Source organism: Ixodes scapularis, unplaced genomic scaffold (genome assembly GCF_016920785.2).
Source record: "Ixodes scapularis isolate PalLabHiFi unplaced genomic scaffold, ASM1692078v2 PGA_scaffold8__174_contigs__length_109621045, whole genome shotgun sequence".
Lineage (NCBI taxonomy): Eukaryota > Metazoa > Arthropoda > Arachnida > Ixodida > Ixodidae > Ixodes > Ixodes scapularis.
Genome location: NW_024609883.1, coordinates 91,183,809 through 91,200,891, shown reverse-complemented (window position 1 = coordinate 91,200,891; position 17,083 = coordinate 91,183,809). Strand labels below are relative to the sequence as shown.

The 17,083-nt window shown below is 43.5% G+C and overlaps 2 protein-coding genes across 2 annotated transcripts in view; one reads left to right on the top strand and one right to left on the bottom strand.

Annotated features, from left to right (window-relative positions):
• LOC115319847 overlaps window positions 1-15,731 on the top strand; it is a 53,281-nt gene extending 37,550 nt beyond the window's left edge. Inside the window, exons 18-23 of the mRNA XM_040223230.2 lie at window positions 1,350-1,452; window positions 3,934-4,173; window positions 6,686-6,946; window positions 9,173-9,433; window positions 10,074-10,118; window positions 15,051-15,731. Coding sequence (XP_040079164.1) covers window positions 1,350-1,452; window positions 3,934-4,173; window positions 6,686-6,946; window positions 9,173-9,433; window positions 10,074-10,118; window positions 15,051-15,160 — 1,020 coding nt within the window. The 3' untranslated portion in view covers window positions 15,161-15,731. The remainder of the gene's footprint in view (window positions 1-1,349; window positions 1,453-3,933; window positions 4,174-6,685; window positions 6,947-9,172; window positions 9,434-10,073; window positions 10,119-15,050) is intronic.
• A 540-nt stretch (window positions 15,732-16,271) lies between these two features.
• LOC115319841 (complement C3) overlaps window positions 16,272-17,083 on the bottom strand; it is a 77,030-nt gene continuing 76,218 nt past the window's right edge. The window contains exon 40 of the mRNA XM_040223228.1: window positions 16,272-16,494. Within this exon, the coding sequence (XP_040079162.1) occupies window positions 16,356-16,494 (139 nt within the window). The 3' untranslated portion in view covers window positions 16,272-16,355. The remainder of the gene's footprint in view (window positions 16,495-17,083) is intronic.

Sequence of the window (17,083 nt, the reverse complement as noted above, 5' to 3'; positions counted from 1 at the left end):
GTTGTTTTCATGATTAAATGGGTAATGAACAAGTTTTAGCTAACTACCTGACTTATACTGAAACTTATTCCCTTTTATGATGTCCACCTCGCCGCATACCTCACTTCTACAGGCAGCGTTATTCTACCTTTCACGACTTTTTGTTTAATGGACGAGTTTCAATTAAAATCAAACATCCTCTGTATAAGTACCGGCATGTCGGGATTACGGCAATGAGGCTAAAACTTCACTCACGTTCCCTTCGCCGCCAGGTGTCCCTCCTCTCTCGCCTTCATCGAATTTTCTATCGCAATACCCACCCCAGAAAATAATTAGAGAGTTTTAGTAGATCGTTACGATGACTCCGATAACAAAACCCGATACTACGCCGCAGCCTTTGCTCATGCATCGTTTCGTTATCGGGTATAGTTATCGGGAGTGTCGGAAGTATTGGAACGATCTACTAAAGCTATCTAATAATTACAGAGTTTTAGTAGATCGTTCCGATGACTCCGATAACAAAACCCGATACAAATACGCAGCCTTTGCTCATGCATCGTTTCGTTATGGGGTATAGTTATCGGGAGTATCGGAAGTATTGGAACGATCTACTAAAACTATCTAATAATTAGAGAGTTTTAGGGAACCGTTTTTACACATCCGATACGGTACGAAGGGGCTCTCCGCTACGAATGCGCATGCGGGAGCCTTCTTCGTTAGCGCATGCGCAGTTCGTACCAGAGGGCCCATCGTATATCGTATCGGATGTGCAAAAACGGTTCCCTAAGACTCTCTAGTAACGAATTACCGTTACCGTTACTGATGAAAAAGTAGCGCACGCTACATTTACATTACTTCTTATTTATGAATTACAAAATTTAATTGTTTTGACGTTTGATATATGCATAAGCGTCATATTTCTAGGAATATTATGCCCAAGCAGAAACTTAATTGCTTAGTAGGGTACGTTGTTGGGTTAGTTGGTTCATCTTTAGTTAAACATAAAATGGCGCAAAAAAGACAAGGACAAGAAGTATACAGGACAAGCGTTTGTCCTGTATACTTCGTGTCCTTGTCTGTTTTGCGCTTTTATATGTTTAACATAATTACCCTTTTTTACGGTCTTGATTTTGAAAGTGCACAGGATATGAGCCCTAGAAATCGTTTGAGTGGGCGCCTAAAAAACGAGGAAAAAAATGGAAGTGTAATTCTTTGAAGTCTTGGGAAGAAGGTGTAACGAGTAAAGACAGCAACGGATAATTACGTTATCCGCTGCTGTCTTCGAGATGTAACGAGTACGTTGGACCGCTAACGCCGTTACCTGCAACGCGTTATCGCCAACAGTGTCTGCCTCCATTGCATCATTACAGGTCGCCACTTTGGTTGCGGAGAGCACCGACGATTCCCTGGGATCTCTCTCAATGACTTTTCGCGGAGACGATAGATTCGGCACTCCACACAGTCACAGGAGAGGTGAGACTTTCTTAGCCTAAAAAGAAGTCTAGACAACGGCCAGACAATTCCGGGAAGTCAAGAAAAGCTTTGTTCGCACGAATACAACAATGTTTTTACAGCGGAGCTGTTAAGGACTAGTTTCCCCAGGATCGTGTCCCCCGCAAAGAAATGTTGACACAAAACTCTGGTTGCCGCCGTCCCTCATAGATGGCGGTAGCTGACCGGAGTGTTGTGTTTACCGGTTGTCCGCTTGCCGCCGTCGCTCATAGATGGCGCAACTTTTCGAGCTTTTCCACCCTTGGCTTATCGACTTGGGGCCGGCCATTATTTCATTCCGCCATAGTACAGCTTCGCTGGTGTTTCTTCTTCACCAAAGTGGAAAGGCTAAAAGCTTTTTTTCTTTTTCTCGAATATGCTACTGGCACGGGTTCGAGGATTTGTTTCATTAAGATTATCTGATATCGTTTTAACGGCTTGTCGCCGTGACGTTAGAGTAAGGTGCAAGTCAGCATTTTTCAGATTTCCAGTCAGACCCCAGTGCGCATAACTGTAGTCACCGACGACGTAACAAACGCAAGTTGTAGCTTATTAACGTGAAACGATCTTTGGCTGGTTGCTCCGAATTTTGCGAAGCCACATTTTGTGAAGCCTCCCTTCGTGAAGCAGTGAGCTGTGACGCCACATGACTTCAGCTTCCTCGCTAGATTTAGACGGAAAATTGACGTCACATGACCTCAGCACCAATTCATTTTTCCCGCTAAATTAAGCGGAAAAAATGACGTCATGTAAGTTCCTGTCACGTGACCTATACACAAATTCAGTTTCCATACTTAATTTAGCAGGAAAATCGATGTCACGTGACCTCAACGCCTATTCAGTTTTTCCCGGCTAAACTCAGCGGAAAAAATGATGTCACGTGACTTTAAGTCACGTGACTTATACACAAATTCAGTTTCCCCACTAAATTTCGCAGGAAAGCGGGGAAAATGATGTCAGATGGCTTTAAATCACGTGTTTTATAAACAAGTTCAGTTTCCCCGCCAAATCTAGCGGGAAAATTGGCATCTGACAACACGTGATGCTAGGACGTTTCACGTATGCAGCAAAAGTGCCTAGCTATTTGCCATAAACTTTTTTCTTAACTCTGCTCCTGGCACGTGGTATGGGATTCATTTCACTGAAGGGGCACTGACACATCAAAATCATATTTTTTTTATTTTTCGAAACGATTGAAAATGATGCCTGGACATTACCCTCAAAATTCGAAACATGGGAAATCACTATTTGTGAAGTAAGAAAAACAATTTCCAAATGCCGAATTTGAAGTTCCCGCGCGATCCGCGCCAGTGGAGTGACGTCAAATATTCAGGGGTCCTGCGAGTCGAGTTTCCTTCGCGTCTCCGCTGCCAAAACGTGTCTCCGCGGCCAGAAGCGACGAGGTGAGGAGCGGGAGAGAAGGGCGCCGGCGTACCGGGAAACCGGTTTCCTGCGAGCAGACGACGCTGCCCCCGCGGTGTCACAACCGAAACTACGATACACAGACACCAAACCCAGTTGTTTTGACCGTTTGACGACGCCCTTTTCGAAGTCTGAGAGGTCGTCGGGCATCTAAAAAAGACCAGTTCGTCCGATTCTCCGACTCACCGCTACATGCGTAAAGCGCCGACATGTTTTCCGAGGCAGGATAAAAATCCAGGAGGCGACATCGCAACGGACTCCGATTTTTTGGTATTTCAAAAAGAAGGGCAGTAGTGCATTCGCAAATTGCGTAAAAAAAAATGTTTTACGATCTCTGTTATTAATAGTTATAAAAATTTCGCTTACAAAGCTTCTAAATTTTATGATCTTTGGCGTCAGAAATTAAAAGAAGCGAGGAGGTGAGGAGCGGGAAAGAAAAACGCCAAAAATAAAAAGACACGCGTAAATTTTTTTTTTTCTTGCGATGCTGTATTTTTTTGTGTCTATGACTGGATTATGCTTTAGACAATCACAAAATACGACCTTTGGGGTGTCAGTGCCCCTTGAAGATGACCCCTTATTGAGTTCAGGGCTTGTCGCCCTGGTAAGGTGTCGATCAGCGTTTGCAGATTGCACATCGCCAGTCAGAGCCCAGTGCGCACAACTGTACTCGCCGACGACGTAAAAAACGCCAAGGTGCTGCTTATTATATTCACGGCTTTTGCTTTGTGATTCATTTTTCGGCATCCTCATTGGCTAGTCCCTCAAGCCCGTGCGGAGTGCAAATTCGTCTGCTTCTATTGCAGGAATTGCGGTGACGTCAGAACGAAGCCGAGGTCTGATTGGCTCTGATCGAAGGATAGGGGGCAGACCTCAAAGCAAGCTGCTTTGAGGCCTACCCACAATCCTTCAGTCAGAGCCAATCAGAGCTCGGCTTCGTTCTGACGTCACCGCAATTCCTGCAATAGAAGCAGACGAACTACCGCTCCGCAGGGGCTGCGGCAGGATAATAGCTAATCTTCTCGTCACTTTTTATGGCAGATGGAGAGGAACTGGACGGCTTTAAGACCTACTCTCTGAAATCCCGACTGATGGCCGATGTCGACGGTGCCGTGGACCTGGGGTCGTACCCGTTGAACGACTGCGCCGACATCTGTAGGGATCGTCCAGACTGTCAGTTCTTCTCGTCCTGCCTCGTCGACTCCCAGTGCGTCATCAGCACCATTCCGGCACGAACGAGCAAGTGGATGGAGACGAAGCTTCAGTGCAGCACGTTCGCCAGTGAGTTCACACTGTCTGGAATGGTCGGTAGTGTACAAAAACCATAACATGATTGCTTTATCTTGATCCTATACGGATAAAATGGCTATACACAGAATGTGTTTTCGTGGCATTCTTTGAAATTTGCAGTAGAAAGTGCAGTTCTTTTCATATATATATATATATATATATATATATTTGTATATATAGCGTAATATTTTATTTCAAAATTTGTCCTTTTTTATTTGATGATGAGCACGTCTTGGATTTCCGGTTTCTTCCCATAAACTCTTTGAGCACCGAGCACTGAACGTGGTAACGCCAGCGTCTGGCGTTTGGCGTCCGCGTTCGAACTGCTCGTGGATGTCACCGTGGTAAAGACAACGTCAGCTAGCTTTGCCACTACCCGCTAGTAAGCCCCAATAAAAAAAAAAAGAAAATTCCCACTGATTAGCGAAGTGATAGAATTTTTGTGCCGCTCACAATCACGGGGTCCTGCAGGTTCGATTCCCGTTGGGGGGATGTTAAGAATTTCGAACTTTCTTCTGAATTTAACCCTCTTGTATACATATTGTCCTCTGAAGTGCGTTTTAAACATCTCGTAACGGTTTTCGTGGCGTTCCGTCACACTTTCACCGGAGATTCCATCCCTCAAACACATTCTATGATAAAAACGTACCTTGTTTTAAAAACATTCAAAAATATAAAAACTTAAAAAAAAATTAAAGGAAGTCAAATGTTTGTCGTGACCTAGCAACAATGAGGGCGTTTGCTCAAGTTAAGATATAGCTCAAGACGTAGAAGGAAAAGCTGCAATATTTATACTCTAACTCCTTCCACGCAACCCAACGTTACTAAAACACTTAGTTGGGAAACTCGCCGTCGAAACCTGGGCCGCTGGCGTCCACCAAGACCGAGCTAAATGCGACAACAGCGCCACTCTTTATCGTTTGTCTGTACTGTGGTCACCTTGAGCTTTTTGAAAGCCTATTTTTGCGTAAAAACAAACGGAAAAGACTCTTTTTGTATAAAATTTATTGGAGATTAGTACAAAAAGAGGGGCGCGTTATGTTTTTAAAATCTTTAGTTTGCAGGGGTTTGCGGCACAATTAATATTGTTTTTATACAACCATGCCTCAGCGGTCCTTTCAGGTAGCGCGTTTCGACCTAGGTCCATTTTAACTACAGTAGTTCGACGCGGCACGTCCGCCGGGGTGACGGGGGTGGCACCCCTGTAACCTCTTTCGCTGTACCTGTTCTTAAAGCCAAAATGAAAGTCACGTGCAGTTCCTTGAGTGGCCGCTGCGGGAAAAATGGTGGCGTTGTGGTCGTCATTAGCTCGGTGCGCGGAGACAGATTGGGGCCACTTTTTCAAAGCTGTCTCTATGGGAGTTTCCCAACTGAGTGTTTTAGTAACGTTGACGCAACCTGAGTGGTCCCCTAATAGGATTTGGCGCCCGACAGCTCAGCCCCAGATAAATTTATTTTCATTAGTACAACGATGAAGCAATTTCATTTCGTCTTTTCCACTACAAGCGCTATGTAAATAATTATATAATTCGCAAATCACTACACGCTGTGCACAAAATGCAACATAAAAACGGTATATTTTGCTTTTTTTTCTGTTTACTACGTAGTTGAGCATAAAAATTCGAGTCCCTCGAAGCAAATAATTAGTTTTCCGTTTCGGGGGTGCACCTGTAAGAAACCTGGATACTTTCTCACAAATTACTAGGGGAAAGCCAATCGCTCCAATCTTCGGAAAGACCTCGGCGAAGAACGAGGCTAAAAAAACGTTTCAACCTAAAAAAAGATAGAAAAAAAAAAAAACGATAGCGCAGTTGCATCCAACGTGACTTTTTACCGTGCACAGTGTCACAGCGCACATAATGTTTTCCTGCGCCTCCGCTTTTGTTCCAGCTTCGTCCTTCGAGGCTTTCCTCTATACACTCCAGCGATATAGGCTCTCCCAATTGCTTTGCGAGAAAGGTATCCAGTTTGCTTAGAGTGTGCACCAGTTATGATAATTTTTGTACGATTTTTTTCTGCGTAGCAAAAGCGAGTGTCGTTCGTAAACTCCGCGGTGGAAGGGAGAGCCAAGACAACCGAAAAAAAAAACAGTGTTTCTCAACGGTGTGAAGGCTAGCGATGACACTGTGCAACTCGATTTAAACCGTTGTTCGCACACCTCTACTGAGAATGTGTGTTATCGGACTTATTCTATGAGACAACCGTCACGAAGAATCGGCACGATGGACTGTGACATTACGTGCTGTCATGGCGTCATGTGACGTCACACGACACTGTGACCTCACGTGACGTAATGACGTCGCGGGGCAACGTAAGGTTACAGATGCGCGTGACGTCATTAGGTCACGTGACTGACATCACGTGACCTGACGTCACAGTATGTGACGCCTTGACGTCACGTGACGTTTCACACATGCATGACATGTGCCCAGCCCATTGACAACACATTCCGTACTCCCCGCTCTTCGTCAGCAAAATCAAGCTTGAGTATTTGTTTTTTCAGAGTCGGTGAAGGATAACTTTGAGCTCTTCTCGGGCATCTCACTGGACATGGGCGCCAGGAAGGCCGTGATGACCATCAACGACGAGGAATGCGCCCGGCTCTGCATGGTCGAGACGGGCTTCGACTGCAAGTCGTTCGACTACTGCGGACAGGCCAAGGACATGCACACAGTCTGCCGACTGCACGACACCCATCTCCGGGAGTTTGGAGAACCGTCCAAGATGAACAAGAAAAGCCTCGAGAGCTGCATCCACTACTCCAGTAAGTGTGTGACAGTTATCGTTAAAGGCTCGAGCTCTGGGAAAATTTCAAGGGTCACTGATTTGCCTGAAAATTGACTCAACCTATTATTAGACACAACTGAACTGGTAACCTAAATTGCAAGTCATAGTCAATTTGTTTAGCCAAGCTATTAAAGTTTTCAAATTTAACGTGACAGGCTGAGCGGTTCTATACTTACAAGACTGAAACGTGATGTCAGGTGTTGTTACATGCGGTAAAATGTGGCAGTACAGCTTGTTCCCAAAGGATTACAAGAAGTTTCATGGTGTGCATAGAATGCAAGTTAAGCTCAAGCCAGCAAAAGGAGAAAAATATCATGGGCAAAATTCTTTTTTTTTAGACTGCCTGCTCGACTTAACAAGTTATACAATATGAGATGTCACTACACTGAAGAGCGCGAGATAACGTGAACGTTGGTTTCGGCGTCACCTCCATGTGCCGTTATTTTTCGATAGGTATTTTGAATTTATAGATAATAAATAGCCTACCGGAAGGAGCATTAGACATAAATTAAAAATCAGAAAGCGTACCGGAAGGAGTATTAGAGATAGTAAATAGCATAGCCGAAGGAGTTTTAGAGATAATTTAGAGATAATAAATCGCATACCCGTGGTTTCTTGAGGGCCTCAAGGAACCAACGAAGCTTCCACTGAAATATCAACCGATTTTTTTTTTTTTTTGTATATGAGCTTTAGCTTGTTTTCAGACCTTTTTACGCGGCCCTTGTTGTATTTGTTTTTTATTGAAAACAAACCTAAAATCAACAAAACGGTTAATTGCACGGGCTGCTTCAATTTCACTTAGAGTGTACGAGAGTTATTTAATTATAAACTCGTTTCTCATAGATGCCCTGTTACAAATATGATCTTCCATTATGTTTTACATCAATACTTCCATCATCAAACAACGTATGTTTCATGTAAAAATATAAAAAAACATAACTTGACAGCAAGAATGCTGTTAACTTTCCCTTCTTCCCTTAGACGTTCATCTATACGAGATGGCGTTTACATGTCGGCTTTATAACATACTTGTGAAAGCTAATTTAAAGTCAAACTAGCCTTCACGAACAGAGTGCCAAGAGTGAAACATAAATAATCGCCAATAACGATCGATAGGTTTCCGGTGAACAATTCTTCCAGCAATTCATCGAAATGGTGATTAAAAGATGCCCTTAATCGCGATTTTTCTTTCATGTGTAAACGGGGTAGTTTGAAATCCTAGGTCATATACAACAACGTTATGGCACATGTAGGCGATTAATTTTCCAGTGTTTATTTTTATTATTCTAACCAACAATTGTTGTGACTTCTTTTTTTTTTTTTTTGGGGGGGGGAGGGAAGGGGTGAGGGATTATATATTTGTAAGATAAATATGTATTCCTGTGATCAGCTGCTTCAGCCCAATGTTAAAATTTGTGATTATCGGTGGAAAAAACTGAAAAACTAAAAATGGTAGCCGTAAAGGAGAGCGTTTCGACAAAACAGTCCTAGCTGAAGCAAAACTCTCCAGAAGTTGGTGTTTTTTAGGTTTAAAGTCATGTCCTATGTATGACACTCACGAATGTTTAATGGTGTTTTTCTTCTTTTTTTTTCTTTTTTTTTTTGGGGGGGGGGGGGGGTAAATTAATTTTGCAATTTTGACAACTAAAAACATTTATTTGTGTTTTTCGGCTTAAACACATTTTGTATCTTTAACACCGACGGATGCTTATTAGTGTTTCTATTTTTTAACTCGTTTTGTTTTTGTTTTTTTGTGACTCCGACGAATGTTTTCCGGTGTTTTTCGTTTAAAATTCTACTCTAAGAAATTTTCACCGTCTACTTTTCGGCGGCAGCACTTGAGAGAATCACACTCTGCAACCAGCGAGGGACCTTGACGGCTGACAAAGCTAAAAATATTTTTAAACTTGGAAAAAAGAAAAGCGGCAAGATGTATCAGTGCACAGAATGTTTTACCATGCTCAGTGCCACAACCCAGACTCGTTTTACATCTAAACTTATCCTCAGCCTCATTATTTCACAAGTTCCCTCGGTATAAATGGCAACGATTTGCTCACCCAAGTGCTTCGACAGAAAGTAGTCGCTCCAGACTTCCTAGGGTGTCGGTATATGCCATCGCATTGAGGCACGCACTGTGGGTTCAAAACGCAATGTCATATTTGCTCCTTCTGTTCTTGTCCTCGTTTACTTTTTCCCCTCACAGAGAAGTACCTGTACGATTTTAAGAAGAGCGCGTCCAACAAGACCAAGGCGAGCGCTCGCACGGTGATCGGCCAGGTGACCCCCGAGGAATGCGCCAAGCAATGTCATGACGCCACCTTCCTCTGCGAGAACTTTGATCACTGCACGGGTCCCCAGAACCTCGGTCGGGGCGACTGCATGCTCTACGAGAAGGCCGACGGAGCCGGACCCTTCCAGACGATCTTCTCGCCGATCTGCTCCGCGTACAGCTACCGGGGAGACGGTACGTACACGGTCAGACTGTGGCCATGTGCTGCCGCTATGCTCAGTTTCACCCTAAAGGCCCGTTCATACGCTGGCGACTGTTTACGACCGAATGCCTTCAAACCTCTTGCGATCTCTTGAATGATGATGATGATAATGTTGATTGTGCGTCTTTTCTTTTTGAAACGAGCGAGCTCAGAAAACCTTTGTGCCCTAGCCTAGCCTCGCCCTAGTTATGGAAAAGCTTTGAGACGTGCGTAAAAAAAACAGTCTGGCGCCATCCGTCGCGTAAATTTTCTTTTTTGCGTATAATTTTTTTTCTTGGCTTGAAAATAATTTGACGATGTTACAAACGACCATTTCTCATATAGGTACGGCCGTGCGATCAGGCAAATACTGAAGAGAAAACTTCGCTCTCGTAAAATGTTCTTTTACGCTCGCCTCATAGGTGGCGCCAGCGTGCCAGTGTGTTTTCTCCCGTCGTGTAAGAGATCGCAAGAACTCGGTCGTAAGCACACGTAAAAGGCACGTTCACACACCTGCATTCGCTCACGATAGTTCTCGCGATCTTTTACGATGGTAAATAGCTCGATGGCTGTTGCTATTTTGTTATAAGAAAAATCATCAAATAAAATTACAACGGAAGTTGTTTATTTCAGCTGATCTAAGAAGTTTCAGCAACCAAGCCGCACTTCACAGCAATGGTAAGTATGCCACAATGTTAGTTTTTCTTTTTTTTTTTTTTACTTTTAATCTTAGTGCACACTGGTTTCCAGAGTAAACGTATGACGATTTTGTAATCCCAAATTGTTTTTTATTGTTTTTTTCCAATGTTTGACTTTAAACATTCGCGCAATGTTATTACGGCGAATCGTTTAATGTTTATAGCTCACGGTAAACCCGCTGGAGTCCGTAGCGTGCCAACTGCCGGTCCAGATTACGCCTCCTAAGACAACACCACCTAGAATATTCGAGCCCCGCGAACGACCGTCCACGGAACATCATTACGGTCGGACGGCACCGACTCTGCAATAGACTACTTCCATAAAGCCCTGCATGCAACACGGCGCGCGTTGCACTCTGGGAACTAGTTGGCCATGGAGACGAGTGGCCTGGTTTCGGTTTCGATCGACACGTCGACAAGAGATTATAACGAACGACTAAAATAATTCCTGGAGAAGGGGAACAAGAGGGACAAAGGACACACACTGATCTCCAAACATAGCTAGGTGACTGGTGCGCGACTGAAAAATTCCGCCTGGTCTGGTATCGGACCCGGGGCCTCTCCATTACAGGTGGAGCGCTCTACCAACCAAGCTAACCAGGGGTTAGACGTCAGTAGAGCAAACGGGTTTTATCAGCTGCCACCAGTCTAACACCAACAAGGGTGAAGCTTGCAATTTAAGGTTATAATTATAATGCAATTAAGTGCAAAGGTGCAAGCGAGCGTTTCGAGGTATGTGGACGAGCCAGTGCTGGGAATCTCGACGCTGCGAAGCTCGGGGATCTTGCTTGTGTACAAATCAACAAGCTGCAGCAACCAATAAGTATGCATACATCGAGCTCGCGCCTTTACATTAGTATTGTTGGTCAAAAAGTTTGTTTCGTGCAACCATAGACAAAATATAACTTTTTGCAATTACTGTTTCTCTTAATACGCCTCAGTACGCGAGAAAACTCGGAGGCGCCATTGAAAAGCTCCATTTGAACACACTTCTTATCTCTTATCTGTACTGACCCGCAGCACTGCACGAAGTGAAGTCAGCACCCGCTTGCATTCCACTAATATTCAACATCGCGTATGCGCATAAAGTTATCCTGCAATCGTATAGGCATATTCGCACGTACAAACCGTTTTAAGAAAGCAAAAGTCGAGCACTTGTGTGAAGAATGTCGCACCGTTCGCCGGAAGTGCGCCGACGGGCATGAACCCCTATGCGGTGCGCCAAACGAACGAAATTATTCAAAGCACATTTGACGGTTGCTAATGGCCATAATATTTGTTATGTCTTTCTTTCTTCCTGACTGAGTATGCCGAGATAATTTCAGAGACACCGTTCAGACACTGATCATGACGCTTGTTAGGGCCCCCGCCGTAGCTAGCCGATCTCAGCGTTTGCGAAAACTTAATCTTCTATCAGCATAAAATATGAGTGGGAGATATATGATGACACGAGGAAGACATCATAGTAACTTTTCTGCAGTAGTGAGGTCAAATTTATTGCGTTTCCTTAAAAGGTCGTGCGTCAACGCTGGGCTCAGCTTTGATAGTCCTGTGAGGATGCGGCTTGCTTTCCGCCCCATTAAGCAACAAGAAGCGGACGTTTGGCAAACAAAATACGTGTAAGACTCAAGGTAACCAAATTTCAGTTGTAATTCACTGGTACTAGACGGGATTATTGAAACTGAGCTCAAAGAAGCACTCGAGGGGTGAGGTGACTAAGCCACATCTTAGTAAGTTTTCATACGCTCGCACAATATCCGGTGTTTCGGGAACCAAGGAAAGTGCCCCGGTCTTCGCTTTGTATCGCTCGAGAATGAGTGTATTGTACATTCGTGAAAAGTCAGATAATCGAAAAAGCAAGCAGCGCGTTTGGTCGCGGCGTGATAGCATGAGATGAAGCTGCTCAATCGAAACCAAAACTGAGTGGCCAACTAGTTCTCAGAGTGCACTGCGTGATATTTCGCCGCGATGGGGCGCCTCGGTTTTGGAAGAAGTCTATTGGACCGGAACCCGATGCCGATCACCCTTCGACGCATTGATTGGACACGAGGCCACGAGTGCTGGGTTCTCGAGGACACGAGAACCCAGCACTCGTGTTTAATCAGAGTCTTGGCCCAGTGTCACTGTGGTATGACGTCAGAATACTAGTGCACAGGCCTTGATTATACTCGGTGATGTTGTCTTGAATCCCTACGTGGCCTCGTTTCGTGTACTGTCGAGACCCGGTAATAACGAAGTCAACAAGCATCGGAAATCACTTCGTTATATCCACTATTTCGTTATAACAAGCTTCGGTTATAACAAAGTGCTAAAGGGAGTGCAATGGGATTGCTGGTATCATAGTTCCCACGTTTTTTCTACTTGTATGTACGGGGTTCTCCCGAGCACAGATAGCCTCGAACGTAGCAAGCTCACTGGTGCATGAGAAATCGTGACCCCTTCGCTGTAGCCTCTGTTTCATTATAACCGCCCTCGTTATAACGGGTCTCGACAAGTGGCCAGTTGTAAAATTACGCGTCGCAGCTTTATCTGAATTTCTCCTTTTCTCTGCCCCCCCCCCCCCCCAAACGGGAGAAAAACAAAACAAAAAAGAAATATTAAATTAAAATAAGAACCACCGGGTTGAAAATACGAGTAACATGCATTTATAGTAATTTTACTCGGGTACACGCTATAACCCTTTTTAAATCGAACTTTGATCAGCGCTTCCTGAGATATATCTCTATTTGCTGTGCACTCTTAACATTATAGAGTTTAAACCATCACTTTCGGGAGATCGGTGGCCGAGCGTCATAGAGCACCGCAGCTCGGAGCGACACCTCGCGGAGCAGAACCCGGAGACACCCAAAGCCCTTTATACGGAAAAGTAGCGACGTCCTTTGAAGAATGCCGCCTGCTATCTTGGAGCGATCCAGGTGGCACTACCGTCTATGCGCAAGAGTGCGAAAAAGCAAAAATTAAGATAAAGGAGCGTGCACAGGGAAGGAGGTGTTGCCCTCCTCCAATCAAGTAACGCTGAAAGTGTAACGTCACGGCTTTCATCGTTTTCGAAGATATTCTTCACGATTCATCCACTTGTACGCAGAGGGTGTACCGTGACAGTGCTCTTTAGTCCTCGTGTATGTCGCTATCTTGGAGCGATCCAGGCGGCGCTACTGTCCGTGCGCGAGTGCGAAAGTGCAAAAAATAAAAATAAAAAATGTACGCGTCGCTACCTTCCTTATTCAGGGGTCTTAGATACACCACGCTCAATCCCCACACGCCTGCACACATTAATCTGGATGGGCGCCGTACTGTCTTGCGGTCGTGCCACACTACTAAAAAGGCGCAGGTTCAAGACCCCAGGCTAGCGGTCGTACTGCACTGTCTAAATTCCTCATTTACAGCGAATACACCAGACGTCCACTGGGGCTGGGGTGGGAGAGGTAAGAGAACGGTTGTCTCTTGACCGTGGCTGTCCTTGACCGTGGCTCCCAGATAGACTGCGTTTTCCTTGATTTCTCTAAGGCCTTCGATAAAGTTTCTCACCGGCTACTCCTATTAAAACTTAGCAACCTCAATATTGATCCGAACGTGCTACGCTGGATAGAATCGTTTTTAACTAACCGTTCTCAATTTGTGCATGCCAATGGTACTAACTCTTCACTGACTCCCGTAGGATCTGGAGTTCCCCAGGGTTCTGTTTTAGGACCGCTACTTTTCCTCATCTACATTAATGATCTCTCTGAATGTGTCTCCTCTAATATTAGTTTATTTGCTGACGATTGTGTACTATATAGAGAACTAACAAATAACTCTGACACCTCTGTTCTCCAATCTGATCTTAACTCTGTATCTGACTGGTGCGACAAGTGGTTGATGCAACTCAATCTTAATAAATGTAAATCCATGAGAGTTTCCCGTCATACTAACATATGCTCGAATTACTACATTGACGACACTCCGCTGCAGTCTGTGTCCTCTTACAAATACTTAGGTGTTTACATAACTTCTGATCTTTCCTGGGTAACTCACACTAACTACGTAACTAACAACGCCAATCGCATGCTTGGATATCTCAAACGAAATTTTTCACAGTCACCAGTGTCACTAAAACTCCTTTTATATACTACTTTAGTACGTACTAAACTTGAATATGCATGTTCTATCTGGGACCCCGGTCATAATACTATCATTGAAACATTGGAATCGGTTCAAAATCGTGCAGCACGTTTCATACTCTGTAATTACCATCGTACATCCAGTGTTACTTCAATGAAAAATACCCTTGGTTTACCCACACTAATGAACCGTAGACGCATTTTTCGCCTCACTTTATTTCACAAGATCTACCATAATAACCCTTTCATGCGCCATGAACTTCTAACGCCACCTACTTATGTTTCATCCCGCGTAGATCACCAGTACAAAGTCGGTATCCCCAATTACAAAACTAACACTTATTATAACTCCTTCGTTCCTCGTACTAGCTCCGATTGGAATCGCCTTTCCGCTGACATAGCCTCCATAACCAATATTATTGATTTTAAAAATGCCTTGTTTGTTAGTTTTCATTAACCATTTTCTAGTTGTTATTACTGTTATAACATTGTGTAAATATTTTTGAAGTGTCTAAGCAAGCGTGCATTAATTACTGTATCATATTTCATGTATCAACAACTGTACCCTGTCACCTAATCCCCCCCCCCCCCCCCCCACTCCCCTCTGTAATGCCCTTCGGGGCCTTGAGGGTAAATAAATAAATAAATAAATAAATAAATAAATTCGTTTTTTTTTCTTTTTTTTTTCGCGCACTTGGCGTTATTGGTCCTACATGCGTCATGTTGGGTGTTATAAACACTATTTCCGATCCATTTTACACCTTCGCAATGACCGTTTACAGAGAGTAACTGTTTTCCGTTTTCATTTACAGCAACAGCCGGTGGTCTGGCCTTCTTCCTCCTCCTCTTCGGCGTAGGCATCGGAGCGTCGGCGCTTTTGGCTTACGGATACTACAAGAACCGCAGACTCAACAGAGTGTGATAGCCTACGTAATGGTCAATAATTTATTCCGCTGTTGCCAGCGCTGGCAACTACTTTTGAAATCGGTTCAAATGATAAAATTACTGGGAATGAAAAAAATACGGGGGCTGTATTTTTTTTTTTCAAGTTATAAAGAATTGAGTAAGAAAAAACAAGAATGATGAAAACTATTTTATGCATACACAAAACAAATTGTTAGAAAACAGCTGTCAACAATTATGTTTAGAGTATTGTCTCGCAATGATTCTCACGTCTAGTTTAGTTTTACCAGTCTGAAATGTCGTATTCGAATGCTTCACGAAGAGCATTTCTTGATACAGTAAAACTTCAGCCTCGGCAGAAACCCGAGACTAATGTAAAGCTGTAAGGAAGAGGAGGAGTGGTAATGCAAAAGTCACTTCAAGGTGTAATTTGTGTGTCTGATGTAATCTCAGTTATTAATAAAATTATGTAAGAAAAAGCGTGCTTTGTGGTGCCTTTTTAGTCCTTGTGCGTGTTGCGTAGATAACCGTCATATAGGCATTTTTTTATTTAAAATGAATTCAGTAAATAAAAATGGTATGTATGTATTTATTTTGTGTAATAGTGTGCAGTCCGTCGCGAAGTGTCTAGAAGTAAACCCGGCCTGAAATATATCCCTAAAGATATCCAGCCTTTCCAAACCTATGAATGCATGCTGTATTACATTGCCACAACACATAACAATTACCATGACAGACGAGAAACCTCAGAGGCACCCACTTTTATTTCCCTGACTACGCCGTCGGTTAGAGAATGCTAAATAATATGTGTTTGTTTTATATAACATAAAGTTACCCCGCAGCGCTTCAGGGGCTATTACATTGGTACCCCGCAGCGCTACAGGAACTATTACCCTGGTCGCTACGAACACGGACACGACCCTGGCATCAACCTCATCAGGCCCTCTATATCTTCTTCACAAACTGAATCCTATTTGATCGCATGTAATATTAAAAGTTTACGATGCATTTGTCAAAACATCCTTTAAGTTGCGCCAATTAACTGCAGACACCTCCATCAACACAAAGTTAAAACCGAGTCGCCATATATAGATAAAGCGCACCTAGTTGGATTACCAATCAGAAACGTAAAACGTTATCACATATTGAAAGAAAAATCTTTATGGGCATCCATGAATGTTTACAGTACTGAGACGCAAAATCTTTCAGTGAGACTAGTCAACGCAACTTTCGTTCTTAGCAAAATTCTTTAGGAGCATTTCAAATGAGGTTCTAATTTTTCTCGAAGGACGTCGTTTGTCATTCTTGTCCTGGGCGTATATTTTCACCTTTTCATTCAGGACGTACCTCGCTCTGCAGGGAGAAAAATAAAGGAGTTATTAGATTAATTCTTAAGATAACTATGAACATTCTTATCTAAGACAATGTGAGACACGGAGCTCTTCTTGGTTGCTTTTGTGAACGCTCGTGGGAGTTCTCTCAGTGAAAAACACTTGTCTTGATGAAAATGAATATAGTTTTCTTTCTGCCAAGTTTGTTTCACTGATAAGTCTGATATAGGCGCTACAGGCGCCTACAATGTCCTTCTTTGTTTTACGACATTAGGCTTAAGTAGACATCGGTTCAAATAAAAATTTGTATTTTTCAATTATCTTTTGATCTAGGCAAGGTCAGAGCTCCTCAAACTTCCGCGTTCTATCCCAACCGCTAGTGTCCGTTTCTCACGAAGTTAGAGCCTTTGCGATGCATAACTTATTTACCAGGGCCAAGAAAAAAAAAAACGATTCTTTTTTCTCGGGAACTCCCTGTATATCCATTCATTTCGTCGTGTTTCCGTTACCTTAAAGCAAGGATCCGTATTTCTAGTGTATTAACACTTTGTCTGAACAGCATGGATTTCATTATAGTAGTTGTCTTTTTCACTCGTAAGACATGTGTACAT